Source organism: Diadema setosum, chromosome 11, assembly GCF_964275005.1.
Source record: "Diadema setosum chromosome 11, eeDiaSeto1, whole genome shotgun sequence".
In the NCBI taxonomy this organism is placed as follows: domain Eukaryota; kingdom Metazoa; phylum Echinodermata; class Echinoidea; order Diadematoida; family Diadematidae; genus Diadema; species Diadema setosum.
In genome coordinates, this window is record NC_092695.1 from 8046453 (window position 1) to 8070112 (window position 23660).

The 23660-nt window shown below is 39.3% G+C and overlaps 2 protein-coding genes across 2 annotated transcripts; both read right to left on the reverse strand.

Annotated features, from left to right (window-relative positions):
- Positions 1-394: 394 nt before the first annotated feature.
- Positions 395-10112, reverse strand: LOC140234641 (aminoacyl tRNA synthase complex-interacting multifunctional protein 1-like). The gene is made up of 7 exons (XM_072314673.1): positions 9863-10112; positions 7561-7703; positions 6583-6684; positions 5401-5568; positions 4511-4725; positions 3496-3664; positions 395-2094 (listed from the first exon to the last, which is right to left on the reverse strand). Coding segments are annotated over exons 1-7 (969 nt in total). The 5' UTR covers positions 9865-10112; the 3' UTR covers positions 395-1924.
- A 6078-nt stretch (positions 10113-16190) lies between these two features.
- On the reverse strand, positions 16191-23591 carry LOC140234722 (methionine adenosyltransferase 2 subunit beta-like). The gene is made up of 5 exons (XM_072314759.1): positions 23404-23591; positions 21098-21212; positions 20145-20297; positions 19282-19475; positions 16191-17245 (listed from the first exon to the last, which is right to left on the reverse strand). The coding sequence occupies exons 1-5, from the start codon at positions 23578-23580 to the stop codon at positions 16979-16981; spliced, it is 906 nt and encodes a 301-aa protein (XP_072170860.1). The 5' UTR covers positions 23581-23591; the 3' UTR covers positions 16191-16978.
- Between the last annotated feature and the right edge of the window lie 69 nt (positions 23592-23660).

A 23660-nucleotide genomic window follows, 5' to 3' on the forward strand; every position in this document is an offset into this window, starting at 1 on the left:
AAGAAATGGTTTCCCTTCTTAGCAGAAAGTACAAGCTCAAATTGCTATAAAATACACCCAAACATTCACATTCTTAAAATTTAATACATTTGTACTGGTTCTCCTGTGCGTTCATTTATCACTTGGGCCTTTGGTTTTTGCACTTGAGAGTTGGCGTATGTGTGTTTGTGTTACTGTGTTAGTGTGTGTGTGTTTTGCAGGTGTAAATGATATATAAAATACATGTGCAAATACAATTGTATTTTAACGTTTGTGTTCCACAGAATGTGTTTCACAAATGTAGTTGCTGGCATGCAGTGTATGTAAAAGACATTAATTTTGAGACATTCAAGTCTTAAAATACTAAACTTGGCATTCTTAAATAATTAATCATAGCAGCACTGAGACAATGACATTGAATCAGAAAATTGTTTATTGTAAGTACAATACACATACTGTAACTCTTTTTTCATGTTACATGACGGAAGAAAAAAAATACAAACAAAAATATTTTCATGAGACCTTACAATACGGTGAATGCTGACTGAATTTTGATGGAGTGTCTGGTTTAACTGGATTTTAAAACAAACTAAAATGCTGTACCTACGTCGTATGTGATGTTTTATTCAACAAAGATGCTCATTTTCATTTCCCTCAAAGTCATGACTGTAGATAAAAAGCAAAACAGCTTTTATGAATTTTGCCAAAAATGATGGGAAATTCCAGTTAAAATCAACAATGTCCTTTACAGATACAGGTATACTGTATATCCTTCATTTTCTTTCAGACGAGCAATAATCTCTGTTTCCATCCAAATAATTTTATTTTTGGAGTCATACATGCAAGATTATTTCCAACCTCATCTTGATATACAAGTGTTAGCCACAGAAAATGATATACATGTCTAGTATATGTATGAGAGTGAGATCGGTATGTCACATGATAAGGATAATACGTGTAGTTCAAAAATGCAAACAAATGCCAAGGTTTTAACGTACTGAAAATGCGATGAACTTTCTCAAGCTATGTCCAACATTACTCAGAAGTTTCAATGAACTACTACATTCAAAATTCGCATTCTTGCATGTACAGCACCACTTCCTCAGGGTTAACTTTTTCCTTCAAGCCCAACTTGAGGCTCATGCTGAACTTTTCCAGACTTGTGCTGACAACCACATTGAGTGGTGAACCCACATCTGAATAAAAGAAACAAGAGTGTGTGTGTATTGGATCAGTTTCAGAGAGGTTCATTTACTCTCTATCCCCTTTACAACACTCCTTCAAATATACGTAATGAAGTAGCAAAGCAACTCTTTTTCCACAATTTCGTGTTATATACTCAGTGTGATCAGAGCATTCTCTTCGTGCCACTGCATGGCATCACACACAAGTTTGTGAAAAAAAAAATGTGTATTACATTTCAATAGCGCAAGGAGTCTGTAGATGCGCCTATTTATTAGCAGAAGTTGAAATCTGATGAAATTCCTTGTCGAAATCTCTAATGGTGATATTTACGTGGGATGGACATAACCTTCACCATCATAATCTTACAAAATCTGCAAGAAACTTTCGCTCCTTTCAATTAAGTTTGAAATAATGGGAAAGTGTCAGTCAGTAGGCATACTGTATTACTTACACAATGTGAAAGCACGGGTGATACTTCAGCACAAGTAAAGTTTAGTTATATTTTAATCTTTCACTACAGACTCTTCCCATTATCCCTTTAAAAAAAAAAAGAGAGAAAAAAAACTTTATGGAAATTTCACAAAGGTTCAATGATCTCCTCACATGACAAGTGACTCACGCCGAAAGTACATGTACATATTATGTAAACATTTTCTGAAATGGGAAAAAGGTACATACACTACAGGCTATAAATTTGGAAGTTTTCATATGTCGCTCAAAAGTTGGCATGTTTCATAACACTGCCAACTTTTGCAGATAATTATTTAATGCCAGATTTGCTCATGGTGGCAGCTATGATGTGACCTTTGCCCTCCACATGCCAGCGTGCCCCTTTGTACGTGGCCTGCAAGTCATCGTTGGTCAACAGATGAGGCTGGATTCGTTCAAATATCTTCTTCTTTGGATTCATCTGAGGAGGGAAGTCACCCACTGTGAAGAAGCACAAGATAGACAATGTCAAAATTTGGTTTTACAGGTGCTGTGTACATCCACACACATGTCAGAGAATAAGATCTGGATAGTGGGCTGAACATTGAAGTTTCAAAATTGTGTGTTCAAAACACAGCAAAGCAGAAAACAAAACAATACAAACCTCATCCCCTCCTGCAGTGCCCCCCCCCCCAAAAAAAAATGCTTTAAACTGCTGCACATGGATATTATCACTTCTAAAGAAGGACTATAGGAAGCTCGCAGGCTTTCACAAGAGTGCATGGTCACTGGTACGAGTGCTACCTCTTGCTTCCAGTTCCTTGCCATTGAGCATACTAGAATTACCTTCATGTTCATGCAGTCCTGATGTATTTGAGATTAAAACACTGTTACAGTGCACTCCCGTTATAACGAAATGCTTGGGACCGGCAGTTTTCTTTCGTTATAACGAAATTTTTTTTAACCGAACAAATACAATATACAATTGTATAACGAAAACAAGGAAGCCACGCATATATCATATTCTGTTTGTTGAATACTCATCATACACTGGAAAGCTATGTGAACAATAAAACAAATAGTTATTCAATTTCAGATTATTGCATTACAATAGCGCAAGTTCCCCTCGGAAACTGTGCGTGACACACCAAGTGAACACACAGTGATGTGACGCGTTCGCCCGTGCAGAGACGCTATAAATGCTTGTTCCGCTACGTATTTTCGCAAGCAATCCTCATTTCATTATAACGGAGCACATTTCTTTTGTTTTTCTTTGTCAGTGGTGCTCAGAAAAGACTTGTTACAACAAAAATTTCGTTATAACTGTATTCGTTATAAGCGAATTTTGTACCACAGACTTTAATGATGATAATTTTAGGACCGGAAGTTTTACTTCGTTATAACGAAATTTCGTTATAACCGTGTTCGTTGTAACGGGAGTGCACTGTATTCCAACAACTGTTTGTTCATACATGAAGGCTCAAATGTGAATTAGCATGAACAGGTGTTCAAAAGAAAATATGGAATGTCTGGACAGAAAAAGGGATAGACAACCTGAGGCATAACGCCTCCAGAACACTGGTGTGGAGGCAGATGATCTTACGTCAAGTGAGATTTAAATCGCGATCAAAATCTCAGTACCATTTGTCTTTTTTTGTGTCCACATAGTGAAAAATTGTCTTTCAATAGTGATTACAGTCACAACTTTAAATGGCAGTCCAAGTATCACTTTCGTCATGTGCGTAAACTGTCCTGTTTTTTTTTTTTTTCATCACAATAAAATGCACTGCTCACAGTTATTCTACAATGCAGTTGGCCATATGGGCTTGCTACTGTATCTCGCCATCACTGTGACATACATCTACCTAGACAGGTTTAATGCTCCCTAAACACAACACTCACATTCGTATCCCTCGCAGCCGACTCTGTCTCCCGGAGCAGCCCCTGCCGGTGGCTGTAGAATCTCCACTTTGTCCGGGGAGGAGGCACACATGACCATTGCCTGGCTGAGGATCCCACGCATTTTGGCTGGCTTCAGATTGCAGCATAGAACCACCATCCGGTCTTGCATCTGTGATTTACAGGTGAAGCAAGACAGTAATAGCAATTATGGAGATGAAGTAAAACATGCATAAACAAGCAACAACATCAAAACATATGTTGTCATCACACCCCATAAATTATACATGTATTTCCTTTGTCTCGCAATGCCCATGTATATTGAACACTTATACAGAACTTGTTACAGAGGGGCAATCCCCATAAGCTTTCCAACCAAACCTCTTTATTCAGTGCTGGGTGGCATGACAGACTGGTTGTGACTGTCACATCCATCTTCTAACCAAAGAGGTAAAATTACCCTAAAGTAACAGTACAAACAAACACACTTTGATATTTGTGCAGTGATATTGTTTAATTAGTGCCGTCACACTTTCAAAACACATCAATACTTATTTTCTTGTTTTGGGGGGTTTATCCTGCATGACTGGCTAGCATATCCCATTCGCACAGAAATGAAAAGCAGCTGACTTTGGAGGATCCAACTACAATGTAACTACTAATTTTCTGAAGTGGACATAAGCTCAAAGCTGTCTCAATCCAATGAAGTGTTCCATTGAAGTGACTCATTGGTGCATTATGCTTGTAGCCACGCTCATAAAGGAACAATACTGAGCCTAGAGCAATCTGAAACGGGCAATAACTTCAAAAGTCATCGAGCACTGGTCGAGCAACTAGCCTCCGCTGGCACAAAACATGCAGCATGCCTAAATAAACAAAACTTGTGTCACATCAAGTACTCCAGATTGCACGTCAGAAATTAACCACCATTTTAGACATAAACATGGGATCTGATCAGTCCCACATGTCTACAGAACATATTTTCAATAGCTGTCCGGTCTATATGAGACAGTCCTACCTGTTCAATAGGAATGTGCTTGACCAGCCCTGAGACCACTGTTCTTGGCTGTGCCTCCCCGAGTTCGACCTCTTCCACATACAAAGAATCTGCATCAGGGTGCTTCTTCACGTTGACGATCTTCCCAATGCGGAGGTCGAGGTTACGGATGTCAACGTCGTCGCTGGCTGCTGCCTCCTGCTTGCCATCCTTCTTGGGCTCCTTTGCTGATTTTTCTGGATGACAAACAGAAGCACGAGGGGAACTTTACTGATGGTCCCTTCAGAAACAACTTTAGATGCCCTGCCCAATGAATACTTTTCATTCTCGTCAAAATGTACTTTTGCTTCCTTCAAAAACACAATAAATGTCACTGACAGTGGGTGATGAGCAATTGCACTGTCTAAGATGAGCATAAAATTGTGACTTGGATTTCATCGCATGACATCACAGTTCCAAATTATAAATATATTTATTTCAAGGGTATGGTCTTTTATCAAAACAATACAAAAGTTTGCAGCAGTAAAAACAATAGCAAAACATCAGTACAACCTCAAGTCCACATGACCTTTTCATGATTTCTAACAGTCAGTCAATTAATTTTCTTTTGAAGAAATATACTTTCTGATGGATGTGATCATTTTGTGCCGACACAGTTGACATAGTTGACATAGCTGACAAAGTTGTCAACATGTAAAGATTCAAAGATTATTAGCTTGTTCATGCGCTACTTTTGAATTTAGTTCTGTTCTCATCTTAGTTGCCTTCAGAGAAGGCCACACAGCCAATACACTACGATATGAGGAAATTACATTTAAAATCCACAATACAATCTACATTTCAGAAATTATACCACTCACTGATGGGATTTTGGACTAACACATATGGACAACCTCAGTAGCATGTATTACCTTTCTTCTGCTTTTTGCCTTCTTTTTTACCCTTTCCCTCTGCTGCTGGTGTAGGTGCTGATTTGCTCTCAGCCACAGGAGCAGGAGGCTGAGCAGGAGGTTGAGCGGGTGAAGCCATAACAGTCGCAGCAGGCTTCTGTGCCAAGCTTGGCAGGGGGACCTGCGTCACTGCAAACCCATCACAAATCCACAAGAAAATCAACTTGGTACGTCAGTAGTAAGAATTAACCAACAATATTACACATGCTGCCGCAAAGTTAAGTCTGTCCCTTTCAAAGATATTTTCTATCACTGTTGTAAATTCATAAGCTACAGAATACTATCTTGCTTAAAAACACACTCTACAGCTCTAACAAACATGTCACAAGAAGTGCATAATACAATATTCTACAAGAATATGGAGATAAAGGTACATGAAAGTTACTTTGCAGTGATCACTATACTGACACACTAACAATATCACAACAATACTAAGACGGACATACTCATTTTTTACTTACAGCTTGATCTACTGATGAAGTTCTCACAATATCCCTGAGATTCTCCAGGGCCAGTGATGGGAAGAATCCAAATTTTGCGACTGGGAATGCTTTTGTGAAACTGTCACTAGGCAACTGAGAGAACCACGAGAGCCACGCAACCACATTCATATCAGGTACCATACTTTCGAGAACTGAATCGCATCGCCATTCGTTCTTCCCAAGAACTGTAAGGAGCTGGAATTCCCTGTCATCAGAAATTGTTTCAGCGCCATCTGTGGGTTCATTCCGTAACCGACTAACGGTTGATCACAGTGGCTAGTTATTTTCTTCGAATTTGTTATGTGTTTGTAAATATCTGTAAATAAACTGTATTACAATGTAAATAGCAGTCTGCAAGAATCTTCAGCCTATTGAAGGAGGCAAAGGAGGCAGACTTAATCAGAAGAAGAAAAAGAACTGCTCAATACTGTAAAAGTGAAAATTTTTGTGGTGTTGAAAGTTTCGCACATTTCACGGAACCAGAAACTATTGCGAAAATAAAAACAAATAAATACTTTTGCATGCCATATGTTCCTGTACTTACTGTCTCGATTCAACGGAATTAAAAGCACGCAAAACTCTTCTTATCGGGCCAAGGGCAAAAAATTAGGGGCACAAAAATATCCACTTTTACAGTACAATTTTAAAGATGTTTACTCACATCCATTTCTAATCTCGGCAGCAATGAGTTGGTCTTTCAGCTGTTTAACATCTTCCTTGAGTCGAGTGTTCTCTTGAACAAGTCGTTGCTCCTCACGGCTTGCTGAAACAGAATCGCAAAGATACGCCATAACATTAGCACTTTACTGATGGAAAAGACCTGTGTCCTACAACGACTACTTTCAACAAATCTTGTATGGTACAGTGTATGTGCTAGCATAATACGATTACTTTTTTTTATGTCAGAAAAAAGGAATGCAAATAACCATCCTCGCCCATAAAAAAGTAAAAAAAAAAAAAAAAACTCACATTCTCTTACTCCCATTTTCATGCACAAATATTGACTGGGTAATAAAAACAAATAGCAACAGGGTGATAATGGTTACAGATACCCTGTTCTATGTGTTGAAAAAGAATATTTCCATAACAACAGTGACAATTTATGAATTAAACATGTACATGCACTTGCCTTTATTAGGCATTGAAGCTGAGGCTAATAAAATTAGACTGGCATCGATGTACTAGAAAGCAAGCACCCAGGCAAATACTGATCTCACTGAGGCACAACTGAATCATGCCATGAGAAAGTAAGGAAGCTTTTGTACAGAATATATCGTCTCAAGCATGTACAATGTCTGAAGGGTAAGTAATTGAAAGAATAGCAACGCACACTCTCATTATGGGCCAGGACTACACAATCACAACATGAATTCTCTTGCTTTATTCTCACTGACTTGACAATTCAGTTTTGGATTTTGCTTGTCACACTCCTTCCTTTGAATCTGGGTTGACCGGATTTCTTTACTGGCAAACAAATACACTTGAGAAGACTATTAAAGATCAGTTGACCAATGGAATTAGTCATGCATACAGTACTCACCAAGTGCAAAGGAAATGTAATACAGTACATGAAGGGGCAATAATAAATGGAATATCAGGAAAAACAAATTCAGGGGCTTGGCAGCACTAAATAACATACCGACAGTCCTTCGCAGAGCCTGCACTTCTTGTTGCAGCCTCAGGATGATTTCATCAGCCAGCTGTGCCCGCTGTTCAAGGCGCTGGATCACTGCACTGGATGCTGCCATTACACGAGGAGTCGCCAACAATCTAGCTACAAACCTGCATGATAATCACCAGTTTTGGGGAGGGGGTGGGGGTAGGGAGTAAAGATAAGGGCCAAACATTTTATGAAATGGAAATCACATGAGCTCCATTATAATGAGATACCTGTATTCTTACAACATTTATCATTTTGCAACTTGTTAGTGATCACTTAACCCCTTGAGGATGGACTGCTTTTGCTACAAAATGCACTTCCCATAGACATTTGCCCGAGTATACTCGGGACTCGTCCTCAACAGGTTAATAAACAATGTTGAGTAAAGGGGGCAGATTGGAGTTGTTGGATTGGCACACTGCATGCACATGAGGTCTAAGCACCTAGCAGAAGGTAGAACCATGGGCAGTGTGAATATCAAACTGGAAGAAGAAGGCACTGGCGGAGGCCATGAGGAAGTGAACAGCATGCACCAAGTAAAGATACAGTGTACATCTACGTAATGTCTGGAGTGCCTGACCATGGGAAAACAAACTAGCAAAGCAGACTTGATTTAGAGTAAGCCAACCAGTATTCGTCCACCTACCAGAATCCTTCCACTGATAAGGAGCCAGCAAATTCTATTGTCACAACACAGGCGTATCACATCATTTCACACACTGGCATCGTCATTCACAACAGGACGCTCCGTTAGTCACTTCCAAAAATCCACTAAAACTCCACTAATTTCACCGTCGAAAATGCAAAATAAAACTAAAAATCCACTAAAAATCCACTAATTTCACCGTCGAAAATGCAAAATCAGGCAAAATTGTCAAAAGCGTGCGGGAATGCTGTCTATATATAGTGTCAGAAATCAGGGTCACCAAAAAAGCACTAAAAATTGAGAAATGTGCCATTCTGTTGCAAGATTTTTTGCTTATCGCAAGCTCAGAGTATGATGGTTATTGGCAAAAATGCAAAAGAAAAACAAAATCTTGTACAAGCTGGTGCAATGACTATCAATGCAGAGGGGTTGAATGCAAGTGCCATCTTGCCAGAATTCGTCCACCAACGGGCGCCACAATGTCCCAGATGCAACCTTGCACCAACAAGGTATGCCGCGGTGCATTGTTCAGCAGCGCTGAACGCACATAACGCCCGGCTGAATATGCTGGTTGGGGCGGACGCATTCTATTTCTAGTCAGATATCATCCCATCTACAGGTGCAATGTAGCAACAAATTTTGGATTTTCTGAAATTCCATGATGTATCAAACAAAATCAATTTGAGATAATAAAATAAGTTATATAGATCTCAATTTAACATGCATTGACAGATATGAATGATTTTGTATCATTTTAGTTTCAAGAATAAATACCGGTATTGCAGAAAAGCTTAGGTGGCCAAATTCTGGTCGGTTTACTCTAGATCTAGTTGAACTTACTTGTATCTTAATTGAAAAGTATGCATGAACTGAAATCAAATCTATGACTATACTAACGTTAGAAGTAGAACAAGGCTGTGACTGTGTAAGAATTGTACAAGATAAAAGATTTAAAGTGTCTTTGAATTCGGTGGCCGTGTGGGATAAAGTGCCTTGCCATATCATAAAGGACACCACCACCACGACCACTGCCACTGCCACGAGCTGGACTAGTGTGCTAGTAGAGGTCTAGTTGGACCTGAACTGTGACCAGCCCCAACGCGAAGCTCCCACAAAATAACTGGGCAATTGTATGACATGTTCTCTATCATTTAAGACTGGAATAGGCCTACTGTATACACACCGTCACAGGACCAGTAACCGCAGCAGCGACCCCATACGGACAAATACGTACCGTAAAGGGGTCGCACAGCAAGCCTTAACCGCAGCAGCGACCCCATACGGACAAATACGTACCGTAAAGGGCTGTTACTGTGTTACAGCGCCCCGCGACGGGGTTACAGGACCAGTAACGTTAGACAGTAATACTAAAAATACTTCCGTGTCAGATGTGATGTGATGTGATGTGATGTGAAAATAATGCTCTATCTATGTAATCCATATATGTACCAGGGCCTCCTTGCCTGCCTGACCCTTCCCTGGTTTATCCAAAGATCCTAACGTTATACAAATAGACCTACACACCTTTGCCTTTGGTTTAAATATCCCCTCCCACCCTTCCCAGGCAGGCCCAGTAGTAACAGTTAAACAGATGGCAGAGCCAAAATGTAAGACTGGAGTCTCATAAACACTTACATGTGACTTTTCCTCGAATTGGATGAGTTGTGCTACAGGCCGTCTTCCAGTCACGGGATTTATGGTTGTTCAATAACGTCGGTTGGTATTTAGAAGTTTTCAAGAAGAAAAGGACAGAGGAACCTTGAATTGATGCCTACCTCTCTCCGTCTTTAAACGTTGCCGTGTACGTACCACCGCCGCTCGCCCGCGCCGCGCCCGCCGCCGATCCGCTGGCATGGCTGGCACAGGCTCAGGCAGGCAAGATGCACACCCACGAGCTGACCATTGTACAACGCATTGCGTCAGCTTCGCGGCATGGGGACGCCCGCTAGTCTTTACTCAACGCGCTAATGCATATGCACATCGTGTATAAAATCAGGGACAACGGAACGACTTTTTGTGTTTGTTTGTTTGTTTTTGTTTGTTTTTGTGGGGTTTTTTTTTAGGGGGGGGGGGGGGGGCGGTTGGTCGGGGAGCATATCTGGGCAATTACGAGTACTCAGTACCCCGGGAGGACAATATTGCCCCTTGGCTAAATACTGGCTAGTGATACGGTTAGAGTGAAGGATTAGTTATGTTTATTATAGATAGGGTTATGAGTTTGGGTTAGGATTCGATGATAATTTATGATCCATATTAACTTTGTATACACAGCACCACAGGAAAAGCACTAAAAGCTGCTTCAATAATATAATGTCTTTCAGGCCCACCATTCATATTTTACAAGTAGAAGAGAAATATGCACGTAAAATTGTATATAGGTATGCACAAAATTGCACAATTTCAGGGGCTGATCCAGAAATTCCGTAAAGGGGGGGGGGGGGGGGAGGGCACACACACACACAAATTGGCGCTGCTTCTGGGTTTCATTTCATTTTTCTTTTTATTTCTTTTGTTACAAAAGAATAAAGGGGGGGGGGGGGGTGTCTGTGTCCAGTGCATCATGCACCCCTGGATCTGCCACTGAATTTCTAATCCCAAAATGAAAAAGCTCCCTACTATGGGAAAGGATTCCCCTCCCCCCCCCCTTGCCTCCGATCTCCAATCCTTATTCACTCCCAGCCAGTTGAGAAACTTCCGTATCTCTGTATAGTTTCAAGCAATTATGGATATTTCATCTCTTTGTCGTTATTTTCATTTAGATATTTTTTGTCTGTTTGTTTTGTCCGTTTTGTTGTTGATGTTGTTGGTGTTGCACAGCACTGTGTGAACCTACATTGTATTTGCAATTTTTCAATATTCTTAACCAAGTTTATAAGTGTACTTTCTACTCGTTACCGTATCACGTTGGTTCTTGCTCATTGGTTTTTTTACATTTTGGTTACATGATTTATATGACCTTGCATTTGATTATTTCTTACCGCTCTAATCTTTATCATTTTTTACTTATGTTGATATCATATCTTGTTTGTTTCTACATGTTCATTTACTTTCTCTTTTTGTTGCTGTTGTATTTTGTGATTTATATTCACCATATTTGCTATTTGTAACAGTAGGGCTCACTTGAAGAGCAGGTTCTTGGACCCTGAACGTGACTTCCCTGTTCACCTTTTGAATAAAACTGAATAGATAAATGAATGAAAATATCAAAATTTAAATTAGGTAGAATGAAAGGGAGTACGAAGATTTTGTTAATGGCACAGTTAATATAATTTGTAGTGTTGCATATGAATGGTGATTGAAATCAGTAAAAAATGAAGTACTGTAAACACAGAAATTTTTGTGGTACATTAATTTTCGCATATTTTGTGCTACTTCTGGCCAGTGCGAATTCTAAAACCCATGAAAATATCTTCAAAATTTTCTGTGCACATGCTGAATGGGTTGTCAATTGCACGCCGCCAATTTAAGAACCCGTGAATATGTTTTTGAACTGCGCAGTGCGAAAAAATAATCACGCAAAAATATTGTTTACAGTATACATCTATATTGTTTGTGATAATGCTTACACAAAGTTATACACTTGTTTATGCAGTAATCCAACAGAGGGTAATAACTATGGCTTTAATGTGAAAATATTGTACATGTATATTGTTCTGTACATTAAGATAAGCCAATTTATGATAATATTCTATTATCATCATAATTATCATATCATTATAATCATTGTTGAATTTCCCCTTATCAACCACAGCCAAACAGAACACAGTACAGACTTGCACTCTAACAGAATAGATGTGCAGCCAGGAAAGTTTGAAATAGACCAAATTGAATTCTAATGAATGCTATTGTTATGGTAGATGTAAAATAGGTAACTTTATTTTCTCACATCAACAATGACATGTATCACAAGCAGTACTGAGCAATTCTGTAACTGATGTTAATTATCATCAGATTAAATTTCATATTTGCACTGTACTGAAAGGATTAAAGAAAAAACTCCATCTTCTGTTAGAGATATGATACACGGAAATATTTAAGTGCACATCGATATCTGATAAAAAAATGAATACACAATCAAACAAACAAATGGACAGTAGGCCCTATGCCTATTGAAGTTTGGTCTACTGTCTCTGAATTGATGAATGTGTGGCCTCACATTATGGTGTCATTTCTCTCCAGAATACAGCAACATGATTTTGAAGTTAAAAAAAAACAACAACAAAAACAAAATACTTCTCGTAGACTTCTTACTTCCACATAGGAGATAACAAAATAAGGCATAGATTAAATCATTTGCAGAACTGTGGTATCCCAAACTTGGGTTATTTTTTTTTTAAAGATCCCCAAAAACATCAAATTGAAAGAAAATCACACACAAACACACAAAGAAACCATCAATCCAAAATTAAGATGAAAACCTGAATCTATCATTAACTGGAGTGCATCTGTTCAATGCTGTTGAAAAGCAGGGACAATTAGAGGCTTGCTCATTGCAATATATCACTTATCAGAGTCTTTACAAATAGTGATTTCATACAGATATATGAATGTGAAAAAAAGGCATTAGTAGCATCTAGACTACTTGGATATGCAATTATTAAAGGACAAGTTCACCTTCATAAACATAAGGATTGAGAGAATGCAACAATATTAGTAGAACACATCAGTGAAAGTTTGAGGAAAATTGGACAATCAATGCAAAAGTTATGAATTTTTAAAAATGTTTGTGTTGGAACCGCTGGATGAGGAGACTACTACAGCTTGTGAGTCATATGCATACAACAGTATACAGAAAATGTCAAGAAAATTCAACATATTTTCACTTTTTTTGCATAATAAAAGAGCACTTGACTTGCCTCTTTCTAAAGGCAGAGGGAATAATATTACCCATAACAGTTGTCGGTAACGAGTCGGGGGAATGTGTACTTTTTTCAGAAGATGAAATTTTGTGAAATTCTCTTTATATTTTCCTTATATTGTTGTACGCATGGGACATCTAAGTTATTCACACACTGCAGTAGTCTTCTTATCCAGCGGTTGCTGCACAAAAACTTCAAAAATTCATAACTTTTGAACGGATTGTCCGATTTTCCTCAAACTTTCAATGATGTGTTCTAATAATATTGCTACATTCTCTCAATCCTTATGTTTATAAAGGTGAACTTGTCCTTTAATTACTGTAAGGTGACTTCACATTCACAATTAAATGGCAGTATAAAAGGCAGTCACGATGTACACAGTCAAATTCTGATTATGATGACCGTAGACTCACTGAAAAGCATTACTCTGTGTCATGTACAGTCAACCTTGCTTAATTAAGTCAATGTCACACGAGTCGAATAATCGCCTAAGTCGAAGGCCTTTTCAGGTCCTCTTCTCTTCATATTCTACTGATTTTAATCCCTCATAAACTGACTTTTCTCTAAGGCAAAGCTATTTCTTCAGTCTGAATAAATTCAACTTCGGCGAGGTTGACTGTATTCGCTAGTTTCCCTCACTTTCTATACTTTTCTTAGTTTCTTTCACCTCTTAGTATCTTGTCATAAGCAAATATTAAAGTACTATATATTCATATCAATTAGTTTCTCTCAATTTCTATACTTTCCTTAGTTTCTTTCACACCTTAGCATATCGTCATAAGCAAATAAGTACTATATTAATTTCACTGATGGCGATGGCAACCAACTGGCTATCAAATACTGAAAGGCTTTCTTTATATTCATTCATGTTATCAAATTATCGTCGATTTTAATTGAAACATAGTTACAATGTATACTTGCCTCAGAATATGAAAATAAGCATTGCATACATCAGAGATATATGTTGCTAGAATGAAAAAGATTATGCTTATGTCTTGCTTTTTTGTCTCTGTAATAAGCAATGTTCATGGGGTCTACATTTTTTCCCTTCAACCAAGTTAAATGCAGTTTTATGTTTGTGACTGCTCAATTTTGTTCCAAACACTTCATGATATTGTGATTTCACATACACTAAGCATTGATTAAATTTCCGTAGATGTGGGCTGGCATTGCATTAAATGAACCTTCAATGGCATATGAATATAAGCTTTTGCACAATTATTGATTACTCTTATCATTATCATTTTATTGTTGTTGAGCCAATGTCAGTTTCACTTGTTTATGATTTTGTGGACAGAAGTATTTTAAAACATAAAGTAATATTTCAAAAATATATTCACATTATCATTTTTGTGATAGATCAGTGAAGCATGTATCGGCTGTACCAGCTTGACAAGAGACTATACAGAAACTTGAAGTGTGCTTCAATGTCTCTTTTCAGAATTGGTGGTCATATGATCAAAATGTGACGGAGAAGAGAGGAAGGGTTGCCAAGCAATATGTGCTAGATGTGGGTTCGTGACCCAATGAGGAAAAAAGTGGCAATAGCAGTGGCACATGAAGGAGCGAGTTCTCCACAGAAGACATGATGAGAAAATGGGAAGGTGTGTGATATTCATACATGTTACTAGGTTCCCATACTTGCTAACCTTAAAAACTAAGAAATAGGGACAATTTAGAGTTCTATCTTGAGAAGTAGGGACAATTTAGAGCACTATCTTGAGAAGTAGGGACAATTTAGAGTACTATCTTGAGAAGCAGGGACATTCTTGCATTTCCCATACTTAACTACATACAAAATTTGAAAAAAAAATGAACAAAATCTAATTAAAAAGTAAAAAGATAGCACTTTCCATTGCCAAAAATAGGGAATGCCCACATCAAATACGGACAGTTGGCAAGTATGGGTTCCTATCAGAAAATTCTGTCTTTCTCCAACAAAACACGACACAGTCAAACCTGCCTTAAGGCCCACCTGTCCATAGCAGCCATTCTGCTGTTTGCAGCCACTATAAAATCCCTGAGGGAGAAAAAAAAGCCATGTTCAAGACCCTGTGCACAGTGACCATCCATCTAAGGTAGCCGGTGGCCACCAATTTTGCATGTTGCAGTAGATTTTCAACTCTATTGAAAAGCCACAGACACATATAGAGTTGCAGCTGAGCTAATAATTTACGCCCGGCAAACAGTTGATGACCCCCATCGCTTATTCATCCAGCATTCAGGCACACAGTAATGCACAGGTAAAAAGCTAGCTTGCTGTGTGCACGCTTGTGTGCAATAATAAAATCAATAGTGCCACTGTTCAATGTACAAACAGATATCAGCTCATTCGTACACATACACATTGATACTTAATAGATATACATATACAGTCAAACCTGCCTTAGCGGCCACCTGTCTGTAGCGACCACGTCTATAGCGGCCACTGAAAAATCCCCCCGAGAGAAAATCCCTGTTAAAGACCCTGTGTATAGCGGCCACCTGTCTAACGCGGCCAGCGGCCACAAATTTTGTTTCCCGCGGTAGATTTTAACCTGTCTATAGCGGCCAAAAACCCAACGGAGCCGTAGCTGAGCCGATAATTTAGCGTGTTTTTCTGCTTTGTAGCCGTGCGGGCAACGTTCAGTGATCGCCACCGCTGCATCCATCCCTTATTCAGTCATAATAATGCATTAGTGTTAAGCTTTCTTCACGACAATACACATACTAGTGCGCAACAATTTCATATACACCGACGTGAAACACACGGTGTGTGCATACGTGCACACATACATGTACATGTAAGGATACAACGATGATACATGTACATGTAAGCAATGCACACAAAGTTGGATTACCTGTCTATAGCGGCCACCTGTCTATAACGGCCACCTTTTCCGTTTCCCTTGGGTGGCCGCTATAGACAGGTTTGACTGTACATGTGCCATAGTAAGTACTTAAAAATGTATAGCAACAACAATACATGTATATGTATGTGATACGCATAAAATGTGTGAGAACCTGTCTAAAGTGGCCACGTGTCTGTAAAGGCCACTCTTTTTGTATCCCTTAGGGAGCTGCAATAGACAGGTTTGATTGTATCATACCGACATCGATCCCCACTGCCCTCGCCTAGTACCTCCTTGGTTGATCTACTCTGTTGCGCATACACATGATACGATATAATGAAATATATCAAGATTTCTGTAGGAGCCGTTTCATTCATTTGTTTCATTTGCGCCATCTAGTGTTGAATATAGGAAAAGACACATGTTGGTTGTTAGGGAGAGACAGGAGAGGTGAGGTTCCAGGGTAAGAAAAGAGCTTCAGAAGTGAAGTGAAGACCTGTTGTTAGAAATAGGTAGGAAAAGAGTCATAAGGAGCAGAAGGTAGAGAACCAGAGGTAGGGGTGGAAACCTACAAGTTTCCTTTAACCTCTCATTGCTCACATTGCTTTTATTACTCATATCGTGTGATATTTGCCACTTGGTTCGGATCAAATAAAAGGAAGGGAGCTGTTTATTTGACCGCCAGATGAGATGCAAACTTGTGATTACTATCACTGCGTGTGTGTCGCATGTGATTACGTGTGGTGCACGATCAGTGTGTTGGTACGCAGTACAACTATTGGAGGTTTAGGATGCCGGTACATAGCACGGAAGAAACATCGATGTCAGTATATGGGAGTGTGTAAAGTGCCTGTAGGCGTGTAGCTGTTTAGTACGGCGAATACCCCCCTACTGTCTGTGACTGTGTGTACGTGTGGAGTGAAAGGAACAACCAAAGGAAGGATGAATATGTGTATTTAATCGTGGACAACATACACAAGATCACCCATAGGACCTCGGCGTGTACAATTTCTGTTGACAAAGCAACCATAGAAATCATAGATTTAGGCCTGATCACAATATCAGGATTCTGTCGTCATGAACGGAGCCAGGGCTTCTTTCATCCCTTCCCTGAAGGTGGTGGTCTGACCAATACCCAGTTCTTCCAGCTTTGAGCGGTCCATCGTGCAGTCCTTCGGTCTGAGGGTCCCACCAGTTGGCTGGACCGGGTTCGGCCGGAGGTGCTCGTGGGGTAGCTGGAAGAGGTCGGCAATGGTGGTCGCCATGGCGTACTTGGTCATGAGCTCCCCGCCACACCAGTGGAAGATCTGGGTGACTGATGCAGGATCCTGTGGGGAAGATGATTACGAAAAAGACACTATTGACAACATGTATTCGTCAAACAGGTCGGCACTACATGATGTTCAAACAACATACTAAATATGTTGGCATGTTCCAATTTGCTGCTGGCATTTGGTTGATTAGCAAAGCATATGCCATGCTATGTCTAACATTTCTGCATACCGCAATTGTGATTATAGTGTTCTTTCAATGCAACTTCAGTGACCTTTTGACCTTTGAACTTCTTGGACTTCACCATACAGAACTTGACTGGTATTTCTAGGTTATATACCTGTGGTGTGAGTTTGGTGGTCATAGCTCAAATCTATGGAAAGTTATTTTGAGTACACCAAAATGCTGTGAGTACAGTGCTCATCAGGGAAATTTCATTAACATTTTTACCTTTGACCTTGTCGGACTACACCCATATATTCGAACTTGACCTGTACTTTTAGGTTATGTACCTGTGGTGTCAGTTTGGTGGTCAAAGCTCATAGCTGTGGAAATTTAAAGAGAGTATAACAAACTGTTGACAATGCCGATGATGATGTTGCCAACTACAACGACAGTGCTCATCAGGGAAATTTCATCAACATTTTGACCTTTGACCTTGTCAGACTACACCCATATATTAGAACTTGACCTGTACTTTTAGGTTATGTACCTGTGGTGTCAGTTTGGTGGTCAAAGCTCATAGCTGTGGAAATTTAAAGAGAGTATAACAAACCGTTGACAATGCCGATGATGACGCTGCCAACTACGACAACGACAGAAAATTGACACCTTTAGATGTCTTTCTTCTGCTACTTGGGCAAGACAACAACAAAAAATCAACCGAATTCTAAACACTGTCTGAATTTTTCTTGACCATAGGTAACAAGGAAAAGTAGAAATTACGCGGTGCGTAAAATATGTCCCCGCCGGAAGTAGCATTTAGTAGCAAAATGTACAATATCGGTAAAAAAATCAAGGTCAAAGGTCAAAGAAGTCAAAGTCCAAAATTCTGTGTAGAAGTTTTGAAGCCCTCACCTAGTGCCATCACAAAAAGCAAACGGAATCAAAATCGGGTTAGAAATGGCGAAGGAGTAGCATTTTGTAGCCAATGTACAATATAGGTCAAAAATCAAGGTCAAAGGTCAAAGAAGTCAAGGGTCAAAATTCTGTGTAGAAGTTTTGAAGCCCTCACCTTGTGCCATCACATAAAGCAAACGGAAGTGAAATTGGGTTAGAAATGGCGAAGGAGTAGCATTTTGTAGCAAAATGTACAATGCAGGTCAAAAATCAAGGTCAAAGGTCAAAGAAGTCAAAGGTCAAAATTCTGTGTAGAAGTTTTGAAGCCCTCAACTAGTGCCATCACATAAAGCAAACGGAATCGAAATCGGGTTAGAAATGGCGAAGGAGTAGCATTTTGTAGCAAAATGTACAATATAGGTCAAAAATCAAGGTCAAAGGTCAAAGAAGTCAAAGGTCAAAATTCTGTGTAGTAGTTTTGAAGCCCTCACCTAGTGCCATCACATAAAGCAAACGGAATCGAAATTGGGTTAGAAATGGCGCAGGAGTAGCATTTTGTAGCCAATGTACAATATAGGTCAAAAATCAAGGTCAAAGGTCAAAGAAGTCAAAGGTCAAAATTCTGTGTAGAAGTTTTGAAGCCCTCACCTAGTGCCATCACATAAAGCAAACGGAATCGAAATCGGGTTAGAAATGGCGAAGGAGTAGCATTTTGAAGCAAAATGTACAATATAGGTCAAAGGTCAAGGTCAAAGGTCACAACTGAAATTCTGTGTAGAAGTTTCAAAGCTCCCATGTAGTGCTATCATATAAAGCAAACAGAATCAAAATTGGCTCATAAAATTGAACATTTTGATCACACATGGACGCACAGACGGACGGACGGACAGACGGACGGACACACACACGTACGGAGCCCGTTTCATAGTCCCCTGCTCGAACTCGTTCGGCAGGGACAAAAAGTTGATTTAATCACTTTTCTTCCCAAGAAGAAGTATGGCATAAGACGAAGGACGTCATCATCAGTACTCACCTTTTCCCAGTGCTCACACATCTGTCTGCAGACCACAGCGATGTCCTGGACATGGGTGGGGCAGCGAGTACAGATGTCATCAATCAGGTCATTCTTGTCTTTATTTCTAATCGTCTTGACCAGTATCGTGACGGCACTCTCCTCGATTGTCTCCAGTGGTCCATAAAGGATGGGCACTCGAAGAATGGCGCTATCTAATCACATTGAAAATATTGAACAATATTCCAGAAAATCTTCACTTTGAATAGTGAACATTCAATCTCATACATTCTTTATTTATCTATTTTTTATTTTTTTTTTTAATCAGGAAATCAACACCTAACACTTGCAGGAAAAAGGACTGGATGGACAATCAAAATTGTGCTGTGTAGTATATACAGCAGAAAAAAAAAAATACACGTAGAGTGGTCATTTTGCAAAAGAAAATATCCTTCCTAATTATTCTCAAGTCAGGTGACAGCTGAAGAAATACACTGACACAAAAACAAAAGTGCACAGGAGATAAAAGTACACATCCACAGACAGTTTCAAAAGTGTAAATAAAGGTGCTTGAGCTAACCTTCAATTGAAACTTTGGTTCATGTAGGCTTTGTTGCTTTAATCCAAAAGATAAAGGGAGCATTTCCTTGTCATGAAATTATATTCGAGGAAAATATCCGCTAAGCACATACTTCTTCCTCTACTAAGAAATTTGGCTTCTTTCCTATATATCAATGGATTTTCTGTACTTTTTTTTTTTGGGGGGGGGGGGTGGGGGCTCAAATTCAAACTGGCAAGCACAAATAAGAATCACAATATGAAATGACTTCAGTGATTACAAAAATGTACTGTACATTTCACTGTTCCGTGGAAAAGCAACATACTTTGGTTTGTGGCACGGATAATCTTTTCCCCTTCCAGCTTCTGGCAGCCATATTTGTTGAGTGGGTTGGTGGCATCAGACGGTTTGTAAGGCGGTGAGGTGCCATCAAATACATAATCCGTGCTGATGAAAATGACATAGGCACCAAATTCAGCTGGTAAAAGAAAAAAAAAAACCAACAAAACAAGAGCTTCAAAACATGCAATCAGTTAAAAGCAAAGAGCATTTTTCCAACATATGGTAAAACTCTATCAAATACTGGTACATGACATGTACATGATCTATACAAGCTCAGTTTCAGCATCAAGCCACTGAATAAGGCTATATATTCCTGAGCATGGATGCTTTTGAAATTGCAATGAAACATCACATTCTTTTTGCAAAAATGATTTACAGCTCCAAAGGAGGAAATGCATATCTAAAGGCCAATTTTTCTGAGAAATGTGGATGCAACACCTACGACAAATATCAAGTTGGACATACCAAGTGACTCACTCTATTAAAGTGCTTTTCCATGGCATGTCTAAAATAATCTACCTTCTCCACACTGTCTAATAACTCCACAAAAATATGGGTAATGCTTACTACGCACTGGCCGCTGGTTGGCATACATACTGGAGTGCTTTATTTCTTTGTGGATTGGCTCAGATGTCTGGAGACTAATTTAGGATGATTACAGATTATCTAATCCCCATTGTGTCACCACGGTCTTCTTGTGGACTGAGGTTCATAGCTACACCTGAGAGGTTTTGCTGACTTAAAACTATGACTGCTGCCAAGTCTAAAACGCAGAGAGAAAAACATAATATGCCAATAAAATCCTTGAAATTCTTATGATGACAGCAACAATCAGCGATATACATTCACAATCTGTTTGCATTGACTGCTGTGTGAACATCAAATGCAGTCATAATAATAATAAAAAAAAAAAATAGAATGCACCCTCGAACATACCACTTAATTTTCCAATGACTTCAGTGGCATCACAATTCACTTTCTTAGCTCTCTCTTCATTCACTTCGACAACATCTGGTCTGCGCTCTACAGCAGCATGGATGACAGCATTTGGCTAAAAAATAGAAAAGAAAGAGTAAAAAAGAACAATTCAACATTAATATAATATTTTTTTTCCCTTCTGGAAGATGGTTTATGGGAATATGATGGCATTCCAAAACCCTTTGGCCGTTTTTACAACAGCTTGGACAGTTGTCATGACGACTATGAAGTCTGAAGTCGAGTAACATAATTTATGGACAGACTGGGAGGACAGGAATTTCTATATGTGGGATCAGTGTCTATGTCATCATTTACAAGGCATGTTTGCATGAGAGAGTTAGAAGAAGTGATATTGAGAAAGGTGACCCAATGGATTCTTGGGATAACAATCACTCACCACTGGGGGCTGTATGATGATTTCACAGTGATAACAAGTTCCATTTTCCAGTCTCTTGCTACAAGGTGTGCCAACATATGATAACAAATAAAAAGCTGCAGCAGAACAGCCATACTTCTAAAATCTGTAAGCATCTGTACAGATCACTGAACTTTATTTCTCTGAGAAAATAAATGAGTTTACCGGGTACATGAAAATACTAACTTTTCTTTTTTTCCATGCAGTAAAATTTCCATCATTGGTAGTAGATGCTGAAGTATATTTTGTAGGTGTCACAACGAAGAATGACTCAATTTGACCATCTGGGTATCAGTAAATCATGAGAAAGGATTTTTGAGTGCCATCTGATAGTTGCACATGAAAATGTATTTGTGACCTTGCAACTTTGGGGTGTACCCCCATGTCCTTGAAGTAGAGTTGTTGCAGTTGTCAACATCACTAAAGTTTCTTCGCCATGTGATAACATTCGTAGGCCTGTAACCTACAGTACCTCTACTAGAGATAACTTTAGGTCAAAAACCCTGGAAGTAGGCTGTGCAGAGCAATCATCGGTCAGTACAGCCCTAATGCAACGCTGCACACTGACACTAGTCCAACGGTCCAGGACCAGTAAAAATCACGGGCGGACCAGTAACTTTTGGGGGAATAAACCAGTCAAAAAATGGGAAAAACTGGGTACCCACTGGTCCGACAGACATGTCGGAGCAGTAGAAAAAATGAGTTAGTGTGTAACCCTGCCTAATGATCAGTCTGAATTTGAGCTGACCCATTTGTACACAATTCAAAAAATTCATTGCACATTCTATACTGAAGGCTGCAACAATAACTTACGACTGCACACACCATGCAGTACTTGTCCTCTTTGGGGACCTTTGTTGCTGGTCTGTTTCATCATTTTTTGTTTTTAATGAAGCAGAAATTATCTTAAGCAGAAAATATCAAAAGATCAGGGTGAGCCTACAGCAATGAATGAGTACATCAGGATTATCAGCAGGTGAGGAATGCAGCATTATGTATTAAATTGGTTAATATTTATTTATTTTTTTTTTAAACTGAAACTCACAAACACCACTTGGCATTTGGAGTATAATCAAAATCTTGAGGTCACGGTGTTTTTTTTTTTTTTTTTCTTTCATTCTCCGAGATCAAAAGGAATGGAAAAAAGTTTTATATGTTACAGAATATGGAATTTGACCGCCAGATCTGATAGCACCTTATCTCAAAACAAACAAGCCTGATGATGACCTTCACTAGCTCTTGCTCATAAAAATTCTCACCAGAGTCCACTAGTCAGTTCCATATGTGATACTTGATTAGTTAATGAAATGAGCTTGGTCATACTGCTAGTGTGGGGGCGGAACCCACTGAAAATCCTCAGCTTTAAATGGGTTGAATGTATTTTTCTTCTGATTTTAACTGTATTCTTGTAGGCAGAAAACATAGATTCATAGTGTGTGTGTTAGTGTGTGTGTGTGTGTGTGTGTGTGTGAGTGTGTGTGTGTGTGTGTGTGTCTGTGTCTGTGTAAGAGAGGGGGACACACTAAGAAACATTTCTTGATATCAAAACACTGATCTACTCAGTTTCCTGAAAAGGCTAGGAAATGATACATCTGTAGATACCATTACTCCAAAGGGAAGCTCCTGATGTACACTTGTATTCATGTAGAGTGCAATTTACAGCTACAGCTTGATTTATACTGAATACTGTAGTGCATTTACTTGTATTTGCGATGGATGACTGTATGATCTTTTATTTTAATATTGTCTCTAACAATTTTCCACATACCCTGTGTACATTTACATGCAGTTGACACAATTTAGCTCAAAATGTATTCCTATCATCACTGTTTTATGACGGTCCTGTTACCTTGAATTCCTGCATGATTGCTCGAACCTCCTCTTCGCTTCTAATGTCCACTTTCCGCAGGCCACCCTTGGCGCGAGAGAAGGCCAGTCCAAGAGGCTCGGTGGTCGGACATGCCTGCAGCTCCTTCATGAGGGCACGCCCCAGAAGACCAGATGCACCTGTTACTAGAATCCTCATGGCTTTACATGAAAACTAAATTTATGCACAAAAGGACAAAGAAATGAAAAGAAAGGCCTCACAGTGTTTTGCTTTAAGGA